This window comes from Herpailurus yagouaroundi, unplaced genomic scaffold (genome assembly GCF_014898765.1).
Source record: "Herpailurus yagouaroundi ecotype Mexico unplaced genomic scaffold, PumYag 182, whole genome shotgun sequence".
Lineage (NCBI taxonomy): Eukaryota > Metazoa > Chordata > Mammalia > Carnivora > Felidae > Herpailurus > Herpailurus yagouaroundi.
Genome location: NW_024412413.1, coordinates 4,650,973 through 4,663,506, shown reverse-complemented (window position 1 = coordinate 4,663,506; position 12,534 = coordinate 4,650,973). Strand labels below are relative to the sequence as shown.

The window sequence follows — 12,534 nt, the reverse complement described above, 5'->3', positions numbered from 1 at the left end:
AGCCAGTAGACAAGTTAATGGCAGAGGGCAGTCACGCTGGAGAGGATAGCCCCCCACCCTGCCTCAGTTCCCAGATCTCCCTCGTGCTCACCTGTCACTCTCCCCCTGCCACACTGGCCTCCACTGGAAATGCCAGGCACGCCCCACCTCAGGGCCTTTGCACAGGCTTTGCCTCTGCCTGCAGAGAACCACGAGGCCCACCCCCGCAGCTTCTGCAGGCTTTTGCTCCAGGGCTGTCTCCTCAATGACGGGCTTAAAACACACACACTCTTTCACCCCGCTCCCTTCCAGCCCCCTCCCTACGCTGAACCCCTCGGACCTCCCACATCCCGGCTCCTGGTGTAGCCGCAGGGCACGGGTGGCTCCTCGTGACCTCCCTGTGACGTGCCCACTTCCTGGCGCCACGGCTGTAACCAGCTTCAGGACCCCTCTGATCTCTGCCCACGATGATGCCAGCAACTGTCATCACCTCTCCCGTCCAGCCGGGACAAGCCCTTGGAGGGGCCTTCTTGAGGACGTGTCCCCTCAGCAGTGGCAGCTGGGAGCAGGTTAGCGGCGTGGGCCGAGCAAACTCTGCGTTCAGTGGGGGCTGCTGGCGTTTATCTGTGGCTGCGTTTATCACCGCCGAGATGAGACGCGTTAATCACGGAGAAGAGCTGCTAACACTGATTGTCGGAAATGCTGTTTGTCACTTTGCAACCTGTATCCCCCATTAAATTCTGGATCACAGTCTCTAATATGTATATATTTTTAATTGCATTTTCAAGTTCATTTACATGTGCAGATTGGCTTTCCGCCTGAATGACATCAAGGAGAAACACATCTTCTCTCTCTCTCTCTCTGTCTCTCCTGCCCCAGCCCTGCCTTCTTCTCTTTCATGGGGCAAAAAGTCTGTCCCCAGATGGATTACGGTATCGCCCGGGGACAGCCTGCGGACGCCCCCCCGGGAGGCTCCGACAGACCTCTCCCAACTGCTGTTTCAAGTAACTTTTGGGGTTCCGCTCAACAGACGAGACGGCAGACGCGTTTCCCCTGAAGATGGCTGCTCCCCGCAAGCTGCAGCCCTCACCGCCTTTTCTGCTCAGGAGGGGGGCTGCCCACCCAAGGCCATAACCAGTCTCCACTTGAGAGGGCAGACTTGAAAGGCAGGAAGCGTCCAGGGGGCCGGGTGACAAGCGGCCCCCCCGCAGGGACTCTTTCTGAACCATCGTTTTGGAACACACTGGCACCTACAGAGCTCCAGTCAATCAGATTCAGCTGCTTGCGTAAAATGGACAGTTCCGGAATGCGCGGTGCTCTACCAAAGCGGCCGCCCCCCCCCCCCACCACTTGGGCCAATCGGGGGTCAACCGCTCTTAAAGTCTAAGACTGAGGTGGTCGGGTGGTCCTGAGGTCACAGGGGACATCTTGTGTGAGACCCCGGCCCGTCACGCAGGGGACACCCAAGAGGGTGCTTCCAAAGGAAACCTCCAGTGAATGAAGCAGAACTGCCTGAGCAAAGACGACAGACTTCTTGCATGACTGCGGAGTGGGGTCGGGAAGACAGGCGTCCTCCGGGGCTCGTTCTGGGTCCTGGGTGCCACCCCCACCCCCACTCAGGGCCTCGGTCCCCCACGTGTAACGTGGGGGCTGGGCACAGGGGCCCCGCAAAGCCCCCCGTGGCTCTTGCATCTTGTGCCTTAAGCCATCACGCCGAGTCTGGGGGACACGCACCCTCCATTTCCACTGAACCCCAAACTCACGACCCAACCCAGCTGCGGACACGCCAGTCCGAGGAGACCAAAGCAAGCCAGAGGCTCCCGCCCTGACAAAAAGCCCCAGTTGCCGGTCTACTTCCCCATGGCAGTGAGATCTCTGGGGTGGGGCCAGCTCTCCACATCTCACACCCTGGTTGACGGAGGGATACTGCTCACCGCGTTCCCTCGGACTCCGCTGCCCTGCAGCATGCTGGGAATTACGCCTGGCACCTGGGACACACGTCCTCACCGATCCTCAGGACAACTTGCCTGGGAAGCAGCATTTTCCCCTTTGAGATACTCTGAGATCAGGACGCAGCCACCTGCCCCTCCTCTTGTAACGACCCGGAGGCTGACGAGCCCCTCGGCCTTAGACAAAAAAAAAGAAAAAGAGGAAGGAAAAGAAAATGCCCCAAGGAAGCCCTTCTTTCTGCTGTGTTTTAGCAAGACCGACCCAGGAGGAGGTGCCAAGCAGAAGCAGCAAAAGGAAACAGCAGGGCCCATCTGAGACCGCACGGGACGCCCGCTGCTGGCGGGCAGAGGCTATAACCAGAATGGGTCTGTAGCAGCAATTTCTCACCACACTCTGGAAACTGCTGCTACCCAACAAGAAGTAACCACCGATAATAATAAAAAAAAAGCTTGAGAAAGCGGATCTGTTCCTTTCGAAAACAGAGGCCATTTCAAAACGAGGCAACGCCTCGACGTTCAAGCGTGAAATGACACTGGAAATAAAAAGATTCGTAAGTAACCAAGCCACGGGGGCCAAGGTGGGGCTCACAGAGCGGGGGGGCGGGGGGGAGCGCCCACGGGCTCCTCACCGAGGGCGGGGTCAGCACAAACCCCGGCTTCCACACCGCGGAGCCCCCCACCCCCTGCACCCAGCCCGCTGCCCACTCCCCACCCTGGTGCCGTGTGCAGAGACCAGATGCAGGCCCAGGCCCCTTCCGAAGTTCTAGAACCTTCCACCTCAGAGTGAAACTCCCGCTCCTCATTGCGGAACGGCTGCTTCTGGTTCACCCGCGCTCGTCTCTGAGGCGCGAACGCCACTTACTTGCATCCGCACGCACGCCCTGGCCGTTTTTCTAACTCGTGGCCCAACGTGTGTCCTCTCTGCCCCCCCCCCCCCCCCACGCTCCTCCTCCGACGCGGCGAGGACCACAAGGCCCAGAACCGGACTGCAGCCCCTCCGCTCATCGCCTGACATGCGTCAAGTCAACAAGTCGGTCAACCTCTCTGGGCTTCAGCCGGTCCTGAGCACGACGATGCAATTCAGAGCAGGCCTTCCCCAAGGGCTCTGTGAACGGTGGACGGGTCCAAGGAACCCTCGGAGGGGCGTGGCTCCAGTTAGCATCAGACAGGGAGGCCGGGACTCAGCACCGAACAGGTCCCACCTGCTGAGGACCTGCGGGGGGGCTTACCGCGTCCTCTTGGCTGAACCCTCCGAGCGCCTCTCTCGGGTCATTTCCTTAGCTCTTACCTCGTGCCAGCCCTCTGCCACCTGGTTCGCAATGCACTGTCATACCCATTTTACGGCCACTGAGTGTGGAACAGCCACAGAAGGGTGGCGTTGGGTCTATAACCTCGTCTGTCCTGCTCTAAAGCCTGTGCTTTAAGCTCTTTGTTACGTGCCTCTCAGAGACAAAAGTTAAAAGCCTTCTCAGCAGCCCTCTTCTGGGAGGGAAACCAAATCCAGGGTCCTAGCTCCTTAAACAGCGCACTTTGCAAACAGCATAGCCATACTGACTGCAGACACCCTCCTCTTCCCCCGAAGTCCCCCCATGTCTGGGGTGAGGGCCTCGGAGGCCGAGCCAACAGATACCCCCAAAGGGCCCTCCTCGAGTCCCCCGTGTGTCACCAAAGCGTGCCAAGACACTGCTCTGCTGGAGAAGGAAGGCGCGTCCTCAGACCCAGCGGCGAGCTCCGGCGGGCGGACCAGGCAGCGGCACGCTTAGGTTTGGCTCGTACGAGGGACACGAACAGAGCAGCGAGCCGGTCACTTGGCTCCTGGACAGACAAAGGTATTGGAGGAAAAACTTGCGAAATCACGGGGCTAATCATCATAGCCAGCAGCTCTAATGAGGCATCGTGGGATTACCAAAGTTATCAGAGTCGTCTCACTGAAAAAATTCAAAGCTAATGGAAATCAATTGTGCAGTTCCGTCGGCAGGTGTTGTAAGAGGCTAAGTACCAAAGCGAACCTTGCACCAGCTGGAGAAGACCGCACAGCCAACGTCAAGCTCACCCGGGGCCACCGAGCAACGGGACGCCCACACTTGGAAAAAGGAAATGCCCCCCACCGTGAGCAGGAGGCAAGTGGAAATGCAAAGGTGGCAGGTTCCACAGGTGCAGGACAGGGATCGGCAGGTGTCTTCTGTGGCCACGGGGACAGCGACCACAATTCGCTCCAATCAACCCCTTCGCTTCCCGGCTGACGCGCACTTTTACGTCCCTTATCTGACTTCATCTCAACGACCTGGTGAGGTAAGTCTCACTGCTACGCCCACCTTACGGACGGGGGAAACAGAGCCCAAGGAAGCAACACGACTCGTCGAAGGCTACTCAGCCAGATGCGGGGAGCTGGCACACGAGCCCCATTTGCCCGAGCTTGCCCAGCCTGATGCGGAAAGCTGGGATGTGAACGCTGGCGTGTGACTTTAGGGCCTCTGCTTTTCTGGCTGTATCACGCTATGCTCTGGAATGCAGGGGGCCAGTTGGGGACGAGGCAGTGGCTGAAACAGAGGGCACCCAAGCTGGGTGGTCCCAAGCTGGGTGACCTCGGGAAGCCGCCCTTCTCTGACCTGCCTGGCAGGAAGCGTGTACCTGCCCGGCCTGACCCAAGTCACGGGATCATCCCGACAATCAAATAAAAAGACAGCACGAAAGAGGTGACAGAACTGATCGCTGCTGCTGACGGCCAAGGGATCGTGTGCGCAATCTGTCTCCAGGCTTCCCTACAGGTGGACACGTCACCTCCTCGGCGCGGTCCCCAAGCACCCCATCAGAGCACACCATCCCGTCTGCTGCCCGAGTGAGCCTGGTGGTTAAACATCTCACGCAGACACCTCACCGGCCTCCACGGAATAGGGAGCTGTGGAGGCACCTGTCTCCCCAACTGTATGTGAAAACAAACGTGTGCAACCAAAGAGGGGTGACGGCATCCTGTCAGCATAAAGCCTGACAAAATGAGACGCCCCTGTTGCTCACGGCACACTACCCACCATCACCTCCATATCCCCCGTACTTGGTGGATGCTCGTTAAGTGTTTACGGAATAATTAAGCTGAGTTATTCCCAAGAGAGAGAGCTGCAGTACAAGGTCAAGCGTAAAAAGCAAGTTTAGGCGAGGTATGTGCCCAGCCCGTGCACTAAGCGTGTTTATCTGTGTTGTATACATTTGTGTGTGCACAGAACGTGCCCTACAAACACAGCCCTGCTCTCATCCCCAAGCAAGGATGGGGGGTGGGGTGGAAGGAAGGGGACTCGTGTTTTAGGACTCAGATCCGTACTGCAAACCTTCCTCCTCACAAGCACATGCTGCTTTTACAGTAAAAACTTTTTTACAAGCAGAATTCTTCTTGATCTCCTCAATGTTACAGAGATAACAAAAAAGAACGTCGATCACCACCTTCCTCGGTTAAGATTTTGCTTCAGGAGAATGATAATTATTTTCTTACTTCCAAAACAAATCCTTAGGAGCGCCTGGGCGGCTCGGTCGGTTGAGCGTCTGACTTTGGCTCAGGTCAAAATCTCGCGGTTCGTGAGTTCAAGCCCCACGTCAGGCCCTGTGCTGACAGCTCAGAGCCTGGAGCCTGCTTGGGATTCTGTGTCTCCCTCTCTCTCTGCCCCTCCCCCACTCACTCTCTGTCTCTGTCTCTTAACAATAAACAAACATTGGGGCGCCTGGGTGGCGCAGTCGGTTGGGCGTCCGAGTTCAGCTCAGGTCACGATCTCGCGGTCCGTGAGTTCGAGCCCCGCGTCGGGCTCTGGGCTGATGGCTCGGAGCCTGGAGCCTGTTTCCGATTCTGTGTCTCCCTCTCTCTCTGCCCCTCCCCCGTTCATGCTCTGTCTCTCTCTGTCCCCCAAAAAAATAATAAAAAACGTTGAAAAAAAAAACTAAAAAAAAAAAAAAAAACAACAATAAACAAACATTAAAAAAACAAACAAAAAACAAATCCTCTCATTTTCATTAGGAAATCCTGGAAAGTTAGTAACTGATTTTTATACACATGTTACATAGACTTTGCATATATTTATTGGTACGTGGTGACACGCTTATTACTTAACTTGTTACGTTGTCAAAATGAAATCACTGACACAGATGTACCTGACAGATAAGTGTATACGTATACGTATATACATGTACATTTTAAAAAAATTTTTTTTTTTTTTTTTAGAGAGAGAAAGAGAGCACGAGCAGGAGAGAAGAGAGGGAGACCCAGAATCCAAAGCAGGCTCCAGGCTCTGAGCTGTCAGCACAGAGCCTGAGGTGGGGCTCGAACTCACAAACTGTGAGATCGTGACCCCAGCTGAAGTCAGACGCTTAACTGACTGAGCCACCCGGGCGCCCCTACATACACTTTTTCTTAAACCAACTGAACAGAACTGCTAACCGAGACACCTTCTAGAAGTTTCCAGAAGCACTCCCCTCCCCCCATTAATTTCTCAGCTCAAAGCAGCTCTGGGGAAGGCAGGAGGGAGAGGATCCTGCCCCCTGCCCCCACAGCCTGTTAGGTGCCGGTCATCAAGTCTACGTGGCCAACGGCCTCCCAGCCTCCTGTCCCATGTCGTACACGGGACCCAGCGTCCATGCAAGGGCCTCCCCATGGAGGTGACAAACATCTGAAGAACTCACATGGCCCGGCCCGGCCAAGCAACAAGGGAGCTCAGGCGTCCTTCTCTCTCCTCCCTTCCCACCTGCCCTTAGCACCATTCCTGCACCTTCCAGACCTATGCACTAACAGCCCTTAGCTATTTCCGAGCCTAAGGTGTAAAATCCAGGCCCTTCCTCCAAGCAAGTGACGCCTTCCTTGCTCTGGCCCCAGCTCACCTTCTGTGATGTCTCTCTCTTGCTCAAGGCTTTACTGCCGGAAGGGTCACAGCACCTGCAGGTTTCTTTAGGCCATTATCCCTTAGCGGGCTCACACCAGCATCTCCTGCCCACGCCCCTAGGCATCCTCGAGGACCTACCTGTCCCCCAACCTCCTCTCCAGGAAGCTGTCCTCCATCTCCAGGCCAGACAGCATGACTTTCCCAGAACTCTGCTGGGATCTTCTCGAAACGTGGTTATCTACGCCTTACTCTTTTGTGAGGTTTCCAAGGGCAGGGAGCCGCGGGTCTCAATCAGTGCTGAGTCCACTCACTTCGGACACAGGATAACCTACCATTTGCTGCACGCCTGTGACAGGCTAGGGACTCCCCACTAGGGGACTCCACTAATCCTCATGCCTGTCCTGTTACAACGTCATCCACTCACTCAACTGAGCGCGTTCAGTCCGTACAAGGCGCAGGGGAAGAGGGAGAGCGGGCCGCGCCACCCCCCTGCACGGAGCTTACAGTCCAGCACAGAAGCAGACGTGAAAAGATGGAGACAGACGCCGGCCAACACCGTGTAAAGGCAGGAAACTGCTCGACGTGCCAGAGAAGCCGCCGGAAAGCAACCACGGAGACTGCATTGCCACGTGCAGGAGTGGGATGGAGACCGCCCTGAGCAGAGCCCGGCAGAACATACCAGGGGGGGCAAGAGGAGACGCGATACGTTATTCACGCGGCCAAGAGGAGGACACAACCCAAACGTCCGTCAACCCGTGAGCGGACGGGCAAAATATGGTCTATCTGTACAACAGAGTATCGTTCAGACGCACAAAGGAACGAAGCACCAACATCTCCCACGACTCGGGTGAGCCTTGAAACGTTATGTCCAGTGAGAGAAGCCGGTCGTACGATCCCATTCACAGGGAAGCAAAACAGGCAACCCCAGAAAGACAGAAGGTAGATCAGCAGTTGCCTAGGACTGGGTGGGGGTGGGGAGCGAGAGCCCAGGGGTTTCTTTCTGAGATGAAAATGTTCTAAAGTTGATGGTGGGGACAGTCGCACATGTCTGTGAATACACAAAAAACCATTTAATTGTGCATTTTAAATGGGTGAATTGCATGACATGTGACATGTACCTCACTAAAGCCGCTTTGGGGGTTTTGGGTTTTCACAGGAGATGCAGCGAGGTGGCAGCCTCAATCCTCAACCGACAGACGATGGTGGGAGTCGGGGGAGGGGAAGAGGGGACTCAGGGAGCAGGGCTCAGGTGAGGGGGGCGGGGGCGCGGGTAGGTTCGGGATGCTGCGGGCTAAGAAGCGTGGTAGCGGGCGAAACCTGGGCTGGGTCCTGCCATCCGAGGCCACGTTCTTCCCCGCGGGGGACGGAGTGCGGAGCTTCGCGAGGCTCCTCTCTAGAAAGTAATGATACTATTTGAAGCATGACCTCTTCGACGCTAAGTCAGGAAGATGGAAATTGACCCCCCTGGAGAGGGGCAGACTGGAAGGAAAGCTTGGCAAACGGAACAACACCCTTTTACCAAAGGACTGTAGCCAGCCTGCAGTTTTGTTCAGCGGATACTTTCAAAGAAGAATTCCTCTGCTGTCCAACGCGGCTAGTGAATCACGGTGAAGACGTGATTCAGCGCCCGGGTGCACGCCACATACATAATACCTTTCAAGAAGACATATTTTTATTGCTGCACTTAAGGACAGCCCCTCGGAATCCAGAGTCCATCAAATCGATGGATCGAGCAGCAGGAAAGGCCCCAAGTTCACCTCCGGGGTCTCTGTCGCGAAGCCACGCCGGCGTGGACTACAGTCAACACAGGAGGCTCTTCTCACTCCGTGGTGAAGCTGAACTTCATGCAGTTCAGGTCTAGAGATGCCCGTGATACGTGGCATCTAAACGTGCTGAGAACTTCAAGGAGGGAAGGGGGAAGGAAGGAAGGAAGGAAGGAAGGAAGGAAGGAAGGAAGGAAGAAAGAAAGAAAGAAAGAAAGAAAGAAAGAAAGAAAGAAAGAAAGAAAGAAAAGACACCCAGGATTTTTGACGGGTCTGTTATTTACACGGAAGTGCTTGTTGCTTGACAATTTAGATAAAAATGTTACTGCCTCTCTGCGTGTGCTGCAAATTCATGGCGTAAAACCATCCGAGCAACTAATGGAGTGTTCAAACATCATATCTCGTTAAAGACGAGGGGTCCCTCCTCCACTGAAATCAAAAAACCCGGCTGCCAGGCGCGGCCACACCTGGGAATGCGGCCTGGCCCAAAACTCGCCTCTGACCAACTCCCACACCTCCTATTTTTTTTTTTTTTTTTTAAAGAAAAAACTATGAACTCGGTTTTCACACAGACACTGGTTTCCTGTTTATCCCCTGGTCCATCAATGGTGGGAGACGCACTGAACAGTTACACGGGACTCGTATCTCTGCTTCCAACCGACAACTAACCTATTTACATCTAGGAGTCCTCCGTAAACATCTTGAAACACTTGTCTGTGTTTCTAGACGTAACTGAACAAATTCCAGTGTCAAGGGCATGAATGGGAAATTGATGGCAGGACACCCAAAGATGCTACTCAGCTGCTATTGTATTTCTAACAGATGTGGATAATGGGGTCATCCGTTCGCTTTACCATCCAGTTCATCATCCACGTACGCACTTTTAATTGAAACTTAACCTTTACATCCCACATTCCAAGAGGGAGCGGCACGAAAACACATCTCCGGAGGTGGAAACGGTGAGTTTCTTCCCCAGCCAATCTACAAATGAGCCCTACCTTTAGTTTCATGTTGAGTTAAAAACAAACTCTAAAAATACTGGCTTTTTCATGCCTGCTCCCACATTTCAGCCACTCCCAGGCAGAGCCCCACTGCCCCTCTTTAAGACGCTGGGTGCAGCCCGGAATCACCTCCAAGAGCTTGTTCCTGGACCTTCCCCCCACCCCCCACCAAGCTGCCAATCACCACCAAACTCTCCCAAGGAGAGAGAGAGACTAGTAAATGTTAAGTCTACCCAACTCATTTCATAGGTGACTTCTGAAAGATTTCACCTCGGAGCCTGCGAGAGACCAGGCAGCTTTATTAGCATGCTGCACCACGGCCTCGGCCCCCTCCCCTCCCTCTTTTATGAGCCCTTGTTATATAAAATGCCACAAAGGGAAAAGGAACAACAACAGACAGTTCCAAACACAAGTTCCGATGGCCAGGCCCAACGCTGGCTGCTTACCAGATGTTATATTTAGTCATTTAAAAGAGAAACATTTTTAAAAGGCCAGAGAACAAAAGTTTTCCTTGTTTTCCTTCTTTTTGGACACACACTCACAGACACAAAAAAGATGGAGGTGCATTCCATTCGCAAGCATCTTTCCTTCCCGGAGTTCAAATTTAAAGGCAAAGGCAGCCGGGAGTAGGACAGTTCCTTCCCCTGAGATGCATGGAGCCTCCAAACAGAATTTTCCAATGTTTCTCTCAGCCTCATCTAAATTCTGGCATGACGGATAATAAATAGCTACTCATTTACTATCAACATAAAATTTTAAACAGCCCTGGCATAGTTGCTACAATACAGAAGAAATGATCAGACCTAAGCTCTGAAAAGCCACTCCAAATAGTAAAACTATTGCCATGTAGAAGCACACATAAAGACATTGTTGCGATGAAGCCGCTGGATTCCTGGATTCTCCCTCCCTCCCTCTCGCTCTCTCTTAAATCGTTCACTCCGAGCATAAGAGTCAACAACTTGCCGTTTTACCCACTGAAAACAGAGCTTAGGAACCCTCAGCTATCACACCGCACCCGATTTGGTGGCGGATTTAAAACAATAAAATACAAATAAAGTATCTGATTTGATTCTACACAGTGATTAAACATCTTTGTGCTCAGCGAAGGGTCTTCCAACCCCTCCCCCTCCAAAAATGGCATCAAAGCAATCAAAATGGTAATGCCGGGGCCCGGGTCCCCTCCCCCCGCGAACTCCCCGACTTCGCCGGGGCCGCGCGCCGGACCCCCCTCCGGCGGGAATGGAAGCTTCCACGCCTGGACGGGGGCGCGGGCCGGGCGGGCGGGAGCGCGCGCGCGCGCGGCCGGGCAGGGCGGGGGGGGGGGGGGAGGTTGGAAGGGGGGTGCCGCGGCAGCGTCAGAAAGGGGTTAATGCATTCGTCCCAACCCGCCTGTCCAGCCGGGCGCCCCCGACCGGGCGCGGACCCGCGGGCACAGCCATCTTTCTTTGCGCGACCTCCGGCCCCCTCCTCTTCAGCACGCCCCCTCCCACCACTTTTCAACTTTAAAGACTCGAAATTTGCACCCGGCCTCCGAGTTCTCCCGCTCCGCGGTCGCCGCCACCCCCGCCGATCTCGTCCACGTCTCTCCCGCCACCGAAAACCCCTCCGGGGAGGGGGCATCCGACCCGCGGCCCCGAGCCGGGGGAGGCCGGAGGGGGCCGCACCGGGGGCAGGGGCGGGGGCGGGGGCGGCGCTGTCCAAGTTTGGTGCTGACGGCGGCGGCCGGCATTCCGAAGGAAGCGCGATCGATGGCCAGGGGGCGCGGCGGGGCGGGGGCGGGCCCGCGGAGGGGAGGGGCCGCGGGGAGGGGCGCCGGCGCCCCCGCCCCCCGCCAGCCTCGGAGCCCCGGGAGCGCCATTGGCTGCGCGGCTCAAAGTTCTCGGCTCCGGGCGGCGCGGGGGAAGGGGCGGGAGCGCGAGTGCGGGGAGCGGGGCGCGCAGGGGGAGGGGCGGAGGGGGAGGGGCGCGGGCGGCGGGGAGGGAGGGAGGGAGAGAGGGAGGGGGCGGGGGCGCGCGGCCGGCCGCGCTCTGGCGGCGGCATCTGTTCGTGGTGCTGAAACCCCGAGCGCTGAGCTCAGCGCAACTAAGTCACAATGGACAACTTTTCCTCCCCGGAGGGGCCGGGAGGGGGGTCGGCGGCCGTGCCAGCCCTTCCCCCCGGCGCGAGGCGGCTGTCGGGAGTCCCAATCTACACCTGAAGCCCCAAGACCAAAGTTGGGGCAGAACTGGGGGGTCCTGGGGGCGCCTTTCTTTTGTTCCCCGGGAGCTGGCGTCAGGTTCCAAGAATAAAAAGTGATGCTGGAGAAGTGGCGAGGAAGGGGGGGGGGGGGAGGCCCGGGGGAAGGTTCTTTAAATAAGGTTCGCAATGGAATCCAGAAGCTGCTTCCAAGTAGTTTGGCGTCCAGGTCCCAAATACGGCCCCCCGCCGCCCCTACCCTCGCACCGGCGTGGGGTGGGGGACACCGAGCCGGGAGAAACTGCCACATTCCAAAAACATGTCCACCAACTCAAAATGGACGCCGGGCTGCTCGCCGCCTTTTGAGTGCAGCTCGTCTCTTTCGGCCACTGCCGGAGCCTGGCTGGCTCGCCCCCCTCGGCCTCCAGGAACCCGGCTCTTTCTTTCCAGAAAAGGGGGGGGGGGGCGGGTAACTTTGAGGGCTGCAGACAGACTCCTCTGGGAGTCTGAGCGTGCGGCGCCGAGGCCGGCACTTTTTTAGGGGGCTGCCAAAGTGCCGGGCGACCCCTCCTCCCCACCTCGGGCGGAGTTGGGGGGCGCAGCCTCCAGCTCGCTTACTTGTTTGTCGCTGAGCGCGGCGATCCGCGGCTGCCTTTCGTGGAGCTGCTTCTTGAGGTCGCCGTTCTGCGGAAACACGGAGGAGCGGGCTCAGGCCGGCCGCCCCGGGGGGCCGAGTGCGCCCCGGGGCCCCGCGGGCCGCAACCCCCGCCCGACCGTGCAAAGCGCGCCCCAAGTTCCCCGGGCCGCG

The 12,534-nt window shown here is 56.6% G+C and overlaps 1 protein-coding gene across 1 annotated transcript in view; it reads right to left on the bottom strand.

Annotated features, from left to right (window-relative positions):
* Positions 1-12,534, bottom strand: part of PHF21B (PHD finger protein 21B) — a 116,881-nt gene that overhangs the window by 78,579 nt on the left and 25,768 nt on the right. Inside the window, exon 3 of the mRNA XM_040491815.1 lies at positions 12,345-12,433. Within this exon, the coding sequence (XP_040347749.1) occupies positions 12,345-12,433 (89 nt within the window). The remainder of the gene's footprint in view (positions 1-12,344; positions 12,434-12,534) is intronic.